Here is a 12,220-nt window from a genome sequence, read left to right as displayed (position 1 = left end):
CATTGTCGTCTCCTCTGTTGGTCTGGGGAGGGTGTAGAACTACCACACGTGTCGTCTCCTCTGTTGGTCTGGGGAGGGTGTAGACTACCACATGTGTCGTCTCCTCTGTTGGTCTGGGGAGGGTGTAGACTACCACACGTGTCGTCTCCTCTGTTGGTCTGGGGAGGGTGTAGACTACCACACGTGTCGTCTCCTCTGTTGGTCTGGGGAGGGTGTAGACTACCACACGTGTCGTCTCCTCTGTTGGTCTGGGGAGGGTGTAGACTACCACACGTGTCGTCTCCTCTGTTGGTCTGGGGAGGGTGTAGACTACCACACGTGTCGTCTCCTCTGTTGGTCTGGGGAGGGTGTAGACTACCACACGTGTCGTCTCCTCTGTTGGTCTGGGGAGGGTGTAGACTACCACACGTGTCGTCTCCTCTGTTGGTCTGGGGAGGGTGTAGACTACCACACGTGTCGTCTCTGTTGGTCTGGGGAGGGTGTAGACCAGCGTTTCCGTTAGCCGGTAATTACCGGTATTTGTCCGGCAAAATCTCTTGAAGTCCGACATATTTAATTTCTCCGGTCTTAATGTCCGGTGAAAATAATTCCCTGAGTCTAAGCACAATTTGATTATTTGAATTGTATTAAAATAGGCTAAAATTAAATAGCCTATGCGATGAACGAAACGATCATTACATTTGTTTCCTCGTTGCTTCTAATAATGACAACGACGTTGTCAGCGAGAGCTTTAAAAACGTAGGTCTCGGTTCGCTTCATCGGACCAAACGCGAACCAAATATAGGAAGTGATTATTATTACCACTGCTCGCAGCACTCACTGCAAAACAAGCACACTGCATCTAATCTCTCTATCTATCTATCTATCTCTCTATCTATCTATCTATCTATCTATCTATCTATCTATCTATGTCTGTGCATCTTGGGAAGAAGGAAGAAAAAACGCGGCTTATTATTATTACCGAGGCGCGCGGCTTATTATATTATTAAAACGGCTACTTGTGGGCACTCATAAAAACACCGTGGTCTACAAGTTGTTTAGCGAGAGGATGGTGGTAAAGTAATGTGCTTCAATAGAACAATGGATCAATGCCATGTCAAAACTCGGCTCCGCTGATCTGGGCTCCGCAGTACACACACAGACACACACACACGCGCGCGCGCACACACAGGATCGCAGCCACACACACATTTCCACTGTCCAATAGACAAGCGCCCTTTTCGACCGCGTGACATTGAGGTGGAGAGAGTAGTCACGCAAACCACGATAATGTTGCCGGCTCTCTGCTTTCTCAGTTCTTCGCTTGATATAATTAATACAAATGTCCAATATAACGGAATTCGTTAGCTCATAAAAATGTGATTATAACAGACTGTAACAGACTGCTGTTTAGTCTCGGACCGACTGCCACATACGCGGTCTATTTTATTTCAAGTCAGCAGCAGCACGGAGACGGAGTATCGAGGGACTTATTTTATTTGGAATATATTAATGACTGTATACGCAAAAGTAGCCTAGTTTTAAGTAATAATATTATAAATCTACATGCCTTGAGGATGACATTCTTTATATAGCCTGCCTATCTCAATTGTTTTAAAGCTCAATAAACTATGACCGGAATTAATCTCATTTGTCCGGTAGTTGAAATCTTGCAGGTCACGGAGACCGGCAACAATTTTTTCTAACGGAAACCCTGGTGTAGACTACCACACGTGTCGTCTCCTCTGTTGGTCTGGGGAGGGTGTAGACTACCACACGTGTCGTCTCCTCTGTTTGTCTGGGGAGGGTGTAGACTACCACACGTGTCGTCTCCTCTGTTGGTCTGGGGAGGGTGTAGACTACCACACGTGTCGTCTCCTCTGTTGGTCTGGGGAGGGTGTAGACTACCACACGTGTCGTCTCCTCTGTTGGTCTGGGGAGGGTGTAGAACTACCACACGTGTCGTCTCCTCTGTTGGTCTGGGGAGGGTGTAGACTACCACACGTGTCGTCTCCTCTGTTGGTCTGGGGAGGGTGTCGACTACCACACGTGTCGTCTCCTCTGTTGGTCTGGGGAGGGTGTAGACTACCACATTGTCGTCTCCTCTGTTGGTCTGGGGAGGGTGTAGACTACCACATTGTCGTCTCCTCTGTTGGTCTGGGGAGGGTGTAGAACTACCACATTGTCGTCTCCTCTGTTGGTCTGGGGAGGGTGTAGACTACCACATTGTCGTCTCCTCTGTTGGTCTGGGGAGGGTGTAGACTACCACATTGTCGTCTCCTCTGTTGGTCTGGGGAGGGTGTAGAACTACCACACGTGTCGTCTCCTCTGTTGGTCTGGGGAGGGTGTAGAACTACCACATTGTCGTCTCCTCTGTCGGTCTGGGGAGGGTGTAGAACTACCACACGCCTCCTCCAATACATGTGGAGTCGCCAGCCATTTCTTTTAACCCGACTTGACGACGACGACGACAAGTAGTTTCACTGGGAGAGCGTAAAGCGCACAGAGACCTAAACAGGGGCCGACCAGTAGGAGTCACTGTCGCTACGACCAGGACTCCTAACCCCACCGGCTTCCCACCCCGTGGACACTGCCAACTGTGTTCCTAGGTACGACGGACCAAGCCGGAGGTGCCGCTGCTGGGAATTTAACCCGGGTCTCTGCGGTGGTAGACGAGTCCTTAGACCTCGACACTACTCGGCCGCACCCACATCAGCATCTTTCACAGGCGCTAGAATCCTTGTGTAAAGTTGTTTTCAGACCGCATGTCTCGGTTCCCTTTACCATGAATTCTCTCCCATGTTGCCATCCTTCCCCAGGGCTGACCGTGTTTGAGACTGGTGCCAATAAAAAGGACAAGAGGAAGAAGGTGACGGGGGGAGAAGCGGGAGAGATCGACAACTTCCTCGGGCCCTGGGCGAAATACATAGACGAGAAGGATGTGGCTAAGCCGACGGAGGTAAGGTCGGCACTTTAAACGTGGGGGAGATCCACTGTGCAATAGACTTTACACGTTATTTCTATTATACCGTACAGCTGAGTTTCCATGTGTGAACACGAACAAGTCTCTCCCTACGCGGAACATCATAGAGACAAGATTCTTGTAATGATGTCATCGAGACACGAATCCTGGAGCTGCTCCATAGACGGTGAATAGTGGAACAACTCCTAGGACACTGTCAATAGTACCCATGGTGATTCTGCTGGGATATGAGTACATTTGCAGCCCTGTAAGCCCTAAGTCAATTTACAACGCGTGCGTCTCTCCAGTTTTTGCAAATTGGCGGTAATATACCTACTTCTTTCGGATGTTGGATTACAACAATCTGACAACCTACAGTTTCCCAACGAGATTGCTTGGTCACCGGGGAATTATGATCACAGCGCGGCTTACTGGCCGAGCTCACCCCCCCCCCCCCCCGCCGTGAGCGTAAACAGAAGAGGGGTACGCTAAGCTAAAGCTAACCCCTCACCGCCCGTCGCTCCCCAGCATCGTCCTCGCTAACGTGCCGTCTCTGGCGAAACAAAATGGATGAACTGGGGCTGCAGATCATCGATCATAAATGGATTAAAGATTGCAACGTCATGATTTTCAGAGAATCCTGGCTTAATAGGCCACACTCTCTACACAGGGAGTACAGAGCCGCTGATGGCTCCGGTAAGACCGCATGTGGAGGTTTGAGCATTTATATAAACAAAACAAACCACTGCTCTGCTAACGTGGAATATATCACACAAAACACTATGAATGAATTAATGATTTTATTTCGGTCTTTTTATTACAAAGCATAGTAGTAGAACTTCCAAAAAACGAAAAAAATACAAATACAGTATATCATTTAGCAGATGTTACAAACGTTTCATAGTTTTATGTACAAAACGTATACACATTTATTTTTGTCTTTTTTCTCTAAATACTTTATCTTTTTATATATATATATTTTTTCTTTCTTTTCTTTTTCCCTTTGTCACTATTTGAACACAGCTATGTTATAGATAAAATATAACTAGGATAATAATGAGGTTTTATATTTATGTATCACCTTATATTTGAGACTTATAACTAGGGGACAAATCTGACCACCGTTCTTTGTTCCTTCTTCCCAAGCACACCCCCCCACTGATCAAACATGTGAAGCCCTCAGAAGAACTGTTAAATATGGCCTGAGGGGGCAGACTCTGAGCTGCAGCACCGGTTTCAACACACAGACCCTGGACTCCCATACTGATATTGATTCCTACACCACCTCCGTTGTGGACTACATCAACTCCCAACGTCAACAGTGTCGCCACCCTTAAACAGATCAATACATTCCCCAATCAGAAGCCGTGGATGAACAACAGAGAGGTCCATATACTGCTAAAGGCACGTGACACCGCTTTTAGATCTGGTGACAAGCTAAGGGTTGAAGAGCACTTCCAACAACTCCGACTCCTGAGACATGACGTGGCAGGGCATGCAGGCCATCACAGACTATAATCCCACCAATCACACTCCTCCAACCGCTGACCCCTCCCTCCCTGATGAGCTCAATCACTTGTTTTAATAGACAACCAGGAGGCGCCCACCAAGGCTGCCCTCCCTGCCAACTAGGGATGCACCGATCCGACTTTTTCAGTCCCGATACCGATACAGATACCTGGGTTTGGGTATCGGCCAATACCGATCCGATACCCATTGTCCAATTTCCCCCCCCCCCAAAAAAGTAAAAAAAAAAGAGAAAAAAAAAGAATTAATCCACGTATATATTTTTTTATATTGAAATATATTTTGTTTATTAACCCATTCTCCGCCAATCACGTGTTAAGGCGGGTTTCTCCGCCATGCGTTGTCTGCCAATCACGCCTTAAGGCGTGTTTGAGATCAATATTTCATATTTTCGTCATGGTATTCATATTTCACCCACGGAGTCTTGGCTGATGCTGTCTGAGCCAGCACAACTCTGCAACGCTTCAATACTGCCACCTTGTGGCCGATCGGCGAGTTGCCAAACCGGAAGTGCCCGTTGGAGCTCGGTCCGGCCAATCGTTTTTCTTTATCATTTTCGATACAAACTGCTCTGATCAATATATCACCCATACTACATAAATCATTTAACGTCGGTCATTGAATTATAAACGACCCCCCCCCCCCCCTCCGTTCACCCGCAGATGATCAGGCATGACGTTTAGGACCATGTACAGTTGACATTTTTAATATAACGTTGATCGGTATCAAACTGCATTTGATAATCTAATATATGCATTTAGGCCTATATCTCACGTTCTATGAAATACTGCAGAAAACGATAAAAACATATTTATACTCTAGACGGTATTTTAGTATAAATGTGTGAATGAAAAGGTAAAACGTTCCTACATCCTGAACGATAGATAATTGATGTTGAATGGGCCACAGTCATGTCAATTTCGCAATACAATTTAAAAAGTTATAGCCCTGCAAAGAAGGTGAACATCTCCATAGACAAATAGCGCTGGCAGAGGATGGTTTAGGATGGTCAAAGTGGTGGCAGAGAATGGGTTAAGAATTGTAAAGGATCACAGGTGTGTTTTTGATTTGTTGTAAACAAAAGAAAAACTTCATTCATTCAATTAATAATCTGTATGCCTCACTGTGTGGAAGAGACTGGGATCATTCTTTTGTGCAAGGCAACATCAGGCTTACACATGATAATATAAATGTACTGAATGGTTATTTCTTATTTAATTTATTATTAAAAAAAAATCCCATATATATATATATATATATTTTTTTTTTTCTTTTTTTACCGATACCCGATCCAGCTATTTTACTGATATCGGCGGCCGATACCAATATCGGATCGGTGCATCCCTACTGCCAACCTCCAACCCCTCACACTGAGCAGGACTAATGCCAGTAAGGCGGCTGGTCCTGATGGCATCCCCGGCCGTGTGCTCAGGAACTGCGCTGAGCAGCTGTCCGGGGTCTTAAATTAACTGACATCTTCAACCTGTCACTAGCCCAGGCAGTTGCCCCAGTGTGCTTCAAAACCACCTCCATCGTGCCAGTTCACGAAACACTCCTCTGCCACGACAAGCCTCAATGACTTCCGCCCTGTTGCGCTCACCCCCATTATCGCGAAGTCCTTCGAGAGGCTGGTCCTGGCTCACCTCGAACGCCTCCCTCTCCCACCTGGATGAGAGCAATACCCACATGATGAGAATGCTGTTCATCGACTTCAGCTCAGCATTCAACACCGTCATCCCCCTCCAAACTCATCTCCGAACTTTGTATCGATATGGGCAGTGAAAAAAAGTGGTATCGCTACATCCGTATCAAGCGTGATCATGTTTTTGCTGAGTGTAATCAAATGAAAATAAGCTTTTATCCCGTATTAATGCGACAAATCGATGGCAATAGAGGTGCTGCTGTTGTCAGTGTGATGCAGGATTATGTTTTTATTCAGTTATAGGAACAAATTGCTTTTGTTCTGTATATCTGGTGAAACGGCAAAGCAACGCCAAACGATGTCTTTGTCGTCTTTATTCCCTCGGCACAGATGAGCTGAGATTGAAAGCGCGTCTGTGTGACTCGCACATCCCTGTCGTGCACCGACTGACTCATCTTAGAAGCAACAGAACGTCTTCTCTTCTGTCTGTCTCTCTCTCTCTCTTCAGTCCCAGGCAGTGCGCTCGGTTAAAGGGCCGCCTCGCCGATTCTCAACACTAATCCTGTTGTTCTGTCGTGAGGAGGGCTTGTGATAATTGGACATAAAACGTACTAGGGATGGGCAGTTGTGTTTTCCCCAGATCTAGTTCTCGCATTAATTACTCGGCGAGTGCTTGAGGAACTGTTTAGGGAAAACGTTCTTTAGAACGCATGCCAGCAGCAATAACAAGATATTGCTGAGTTGCGCACACACACGCACACGCATACGCTACCGATTTGTATTATGTCTCGCTCCGCGGACATAACAATGCACAGCAATATACCAATATATCTATAGTCTGAACGCTATGCAAAGTGGGCGACAATGCAACAAAGCTTTCGTGGTCTGCTCTCATGCTCCACAGCCCACCAGTTTTGTCTTCCTGCAACAAATCGTGGGATTTCAGAGCAATATTTCTGTTTCAGTGGCACAAATAAGCACTGTTGGCAAAAAGATTTTTTTTTTAATCGTGCACCCTCAAAAAAAAGAATGGCACCCTTGAGTTCAGTAATAATCGGTTACTCACGCCCATCCCTAAAATGTACCAGCGTGTTCTGTGTCTGGAGTGCTCGGCCGCTTGCTCTAGTGAACTGCAGCTGCTGTTTCTTCAACTCTCCTTGAGGTGGTGGGTCTACTGCAGTTGTCAATAGTTGAGGAAATGGCTTCTGCAGTTCACTAGAGGTCTGCACTGGGCCGCGCCAGCTATGTGGTAAGTTCTCTCCTAAGTTAGGATGTAAAGTCCACACTAGAGGCTTAGTAACTACTAGTTAGTTTGTAACTAAATCAGACTAAGGGCTTTTTGACTGGCACGAGCCACTTGGCTTCATAGCACATCGTAGTAAGCTAGATCAATATTGAAATATCATGTCAATAAATTTTCGGAACACATTGTTTGTGTGTTTCATGTCCAAATGATCACCTGTCCTCCTCGCAGCAGATCAATAGGATTCAGGCTATAAAAAAGCAGCTAAATTCCTCATTAACAGAATTAAAAAGACATAAGAACTGTCTAGTGATTCTTGGCTTGTGATTGGTCAACAGGAGGAACAGAAGGAGCTGGACGAGATCACCGCCAAGAGGCAGAAGAAGGGCAGGAACGAGGAGGAAGCCCCGGCCGAGGAGAAGACTGTCCTCCACGGTAACCTGCTCCTCCTCCTAGAGCCCGAGGCGTGGCCACCAGTAGCAACTGAAACCCAACCTACACGTCAGACACACAAACTGTGCACAAAGCGCAGTACCATGTCGCCGTCTTTTTGCCTAGAGGTCGCTGTTTGATGGCGTTACAGGTTCTACCGTTTTAACTTGACTACTACGCCCCCAAAACTATGGAACACGCAGGGAATCATCAGGGAAGCCGACTCGCTAGATATCTTCAAAAGGCGGCTTAAAACGGGGCGGCTAATTGGCGCAGTGGGCAAGGCGCTCCGCATTAACGCAGGAGATGCTGGGTTCGAGCCCACCTCTCGGCGTTGCTTCCGGCTTGGCTGGTCGTTCATACTAATACAATTGGCAGTGTTAGGGGGTGGGAAAGCCGGTGGGTGGGGATCGGACGTTGTGGACAGCGACTCCTACAGGTCGGTTGGTGCGCCTGTACAGCAGAATTAGGAAGCAACGGGGGCAGCGTGAGCCTCCCACGCGTTACTCCTCGCCACTGAGAGATTGCGCTGTTCAGGTGAAAAGATGCGACGGCTGCCTCCTCGTGTACCGGAGGGGACACGTGATGCAAGGCTTGGTCCACATTGCAGCCGACCAGTGGGAGGCATGGTCTAGCAACGTTCGAGACAGGGGAGGGTAGAATTGGATAATATGAAATTGGGATGGGAGAAAAAGTAGATAAAAAAAAGACGGCTTAAAACCTCTTTACTCAGGCATTTCAATGAGATATCAGGGAGACTTAACTCTTCAAATGAGAGCCATGCGTATGAATACGTTTAACGCTGTGACTTATCAATCGTTTTTGGATGGGTTTTTAATGTCATAAGTTAACTTATCATTATTATTATTATGGTCAATAGTCTGTTCTTGATGTAAATTAGAGCTATTCTATTGCACTACTTTTATTCTGCCTATTTGTATCCACTTCCTGCCAATTTTATGATGCACTTCACCAATGTGTCAGTTCTATGCTCATGTTTCACCGTGAAGCACTTTGCGCTGCACCTCCTGAAAGGTACTATACAAATTAAGTTTATTATTATTATATTTTAAAAAGACTATAATCCATAACGTATTATTAACCAGCCGTATTGAGAATGGAATGGAGAAAAGTTGAGACACAAACTTATTTCATAACCTATTCGGCAAATAGAATAGGCTTCTAACATTGTGCCCGTTTTTTTTCTTTTCTTTCCCCCAGTCAAAGACATGTATGACTACCAGGGCAGATCCTACCTGCACATCCCACAGGATGTGGGCATCAACCTGCGCACCGCAGACATCCCAGACAAGTGCTACCTGCCCAAGAAACAGATCCACGTCTGGTCTGGACACACCAAGGTCAGTGGGCAAGGGAAAAGGAAGTGTGTGCGTGTGCGTGTGTGTGTGATTGTAGAGTTGAGCTGACGCAACACAACACAAGGATTCAGTGTCCTCCGATGACATCACGGGAAGAGGAGATATTCAAACTCGTTAACTCTCAATAACTTGTCAAATGAATGTGTGCAAAACGGTTTAGAGCCTTGGGGGGATATGTGTGAGATAATATGCTAAATAAATTGGCCTTGTTTTCCGGTGAAGTGCCCCTTTTTAATGCGGCTATATAGAGCTGCCGCGGTATTGATGTTTTCCTTACCGCACACATTTGCAGAATATTTCCTACCGCAGCGGTATTACCGCACACACACACAAAAAAAAAGTTTGAATGCATTTTTTTTGTAGTCTACTCTTTATATAGCATATAGCCTGCCTCTAGTCTAAATGTCTATCTTTAGAGGATGACTTTGCAGCATGAATATTGTTTGGGATTCGGCATGCACGCATTCGTTATTAAAAGTGAAACACGGATTTGTAATCTCCCTTCTGGTCGTGCGCCGTTCACTTTGTGTCGGTACCCCCCCCGACCATTTCTTCTTCTTATTATTATAACGTTACTACTTATGATTACAAAGGCATTCGATTTGTGGCATTAACGTTAGTATAGTTACACGTTCGTATTTACCGGACCATATCAAGGCAAGCGTTACTCAATTAATATCTAAGTTCCTTTCTTTGCTCAGAGCGTGCCGAGTTGTACCCATTCTGCGGTCTGTTAATAAAGTTTTCAATCAGACAAGTGTATAGAACGAAGGGCTTTTATTATAACATTTCGTTGCAGTAAAATCATTATGCCTCGTTCCCTGAGGAGCGACGACGTCGGTAATCCACTCGGGTCTCCGGTGGGAGCTAACGTACTATTAGCCGTGTTGTGACTGAGCTCTGATCAATGGCTCATGGCTGAGATTCAGGAAGTAAAAGCACTGCAACCAATCAGTGGTCTGCAGTGTTTCATGTGACTTTTCTGGTACCCAATAGGGTCGCTTGGAATCTCGACAGAGAAGTAGGGTATATCTGCAGAGCCGCAAGCCCAACGAGAGCGTAATAATAATAATAATATAATAAAAAACAGCGGTGATGCCGGTATTCAGCCCAACGCTGCGGTGGGCATGATGTAACAGCGATACCGCGGTAATACCGATACCGCGGCAGCTCTACGGCTATACAATGATGACGAACTGCGTGACGATGTACATTCACCCCAAAACGGGACAGTTATCTGAATAGCGATTGGCTGCAACTCGGGAGTAAAGGTGGAAGCTCAGGTTGTCTGTGTGACCCAGGCATGTTACGTGGCAGTTTTAGTAGCACAAGGCCAGGATTTCATTACATTGAAAAGGTGGGTGTCCAGTCATTACAAACTCCACTATGGAATAGCCTCCTCATCTTGGATTTGCTGACAAAAGGCTCTGTGGCCCAAACCCGTCCGCTGCACGAGCCAGATGCTGAAAGTGTTAACAGCCAGTAGAGAAGATCTGAGTGAATATACGTGTCTTTTGTATTTGGATGTATTTGGAGTAGGGATGGGCGTGAGTAATCGTAGCTATGAAAAAAAAATCGAAGAAAAAATATCGAAATTATACATTTTTATGGGGAAAAAATATTAATAATTTTCTTTTTTGCATATTTGTTCACATGTATGTGTACGATTATATAACTGTTTTTCCTTAAACATATATAAGTGAATGAACAAAAACAAGTAAAAAAAAAAATAATAAAAAAATTCCCCTTTCGAGTAATACACGATCACTAGAGTATAAGCATGCGATCAATCGATCTGGATTTTTCTTTAAAATGCCCATCCCTAATTTGGAGATTACCAGGAGAATTTTTTTTTATGTTTTAAGTTTCCGTTGAGTGTATTTGTATGTGTGGGAGAGTGAGAGAGTTTACTTCTCTAAGACTTCAGCAGCGAGAACCCCGGAGGCATTCTCTGAAAACCTCTTGAATTGGCACTTTTATCACGGCTGATGACGAGATGAACAGTTTGTCCCTGACAACATCCTCGATTAATGCGGTCTCATTCAACACGCAGAACTTGCACCCCCCCCCCCCCCCCCCCACACACACACACACACACACACACATCAGTGTGAGATAGAGTGGTATTCCACACATGATCTGATCCAAGCTTTAGTTCTGCCAGTTCTGCTTCTTCTGCTGCGGAGAGAGAGAGAGAGGAATCACTGGACTCTAAAATGAGCCGGACTCGGGAGTCTTCATTCAATACAAAGAAGGTTGAATAGAAAGGCCTCTGTGTGGGAGCACTGATGTGTAGATAGCGGGGGAGACGAGGGGCAGGACGGCGAGACGCACATCCAGTCTGATGGAGTGAGTTTGGGGACGTGTTACCAGGAACTCTGTGCTTTGAGGGATTGTCATTTGAATGGACACGGCTTCTTCAGGTGTGTGTGCAGCGAGGCCTCTGTGGTGTGTGTGCGTCGTAGCATTAGTCGTCCTCCCCAGTCCCCATGCTTACTTCTGCTCTGTCGTCGATGGTCCAATCACACTCCTAATGGACGTACTACACTAGGGCTGTCCCCGACTAAGGATTTGGATGGGCGACTATGATTGGCCAAAATGTGCAGTTAGTCGACTATTGGTAGTAGGGATGCCCCGATCGATCGGCCACCGATCGTTATCGGCCGATAATCAGTATAAATATGCGATCGGGGAATTCCGATAATTAGTCATATTCGCCGATCGCGGAAACTGATCAAGTGGATATCTCACTCGCTTGTCTCAGACGCACAGGACCTGCAAACTGCTCCTCCTCCCTAGCCCCGCCCGTACCCGTGTAGAGTTTGTAAACACAGAGGAGGCGGACCTCCTCTGCTGAGTCTAGATAGTGCATTCGACCTGAGCTAACGTTAGCTACCTAGCTATCGTTACTGTTTAAACAAAATTACCCAGTCAACTATTCACTTTTAGTAGGCATTGTCTAACGGTATTTAGCTGGCTAGCTACTGATAGCTCCGGATATCAACAAATGCCCCAGGAAGTCTAGTAGCCCATGTTGATATCTCCGTTAGCTTGCG

The 12,220-nt window shown here is 46.0% G+C and overlaps 1 protein-coding gene across 1 annotated transcript in view; it reads left to right on the top strand.

Moving 5' to 3' along the window:
• The window catches only part of cdc40 (cell division cycle 40 homolog), a 44,824-nt gene that overhangs the window by 7,939 nt on the left and 24,665 nt on the right, over window positions 1–12,220 (top strand). Inside the window, exons 5-7 of the mRNA XM_084314297.1 lie at window positions 2,799–2,938; window positions 7,692–7,788; window positions 9,007–9,146. Coding sequence (XP_084170423.1) covers window positions 2,799–2,938; window positions 7,692–7,788; window positions 9,007–9,146 — 377 coding nt within the window. The remainder of the gene's footprint in view (window positions 1–2,798; window positions 2,939–7,691; window positions 7,789–9,006; window positions 9,147–12,220) is intronic.

Source organism: Notolepis coatsorum (assembly GCF_963971535.1).
Source record: "Notolepis coatsorum genome assembly, chromosome: 5".
NCBI classification, from domain to species: domain Eukaryota; kingdom Metazoa; phylum Chordata; class Actinopteri; order Aulopiformes; family Paralepididae; genus Notolepis; species Notolepis coatsorum.
The sequence above is the reverse complement of the archived record's forward strand: the minus strand, read 5'-3'. Positions and strand labels throughout refer to the sequence as shown.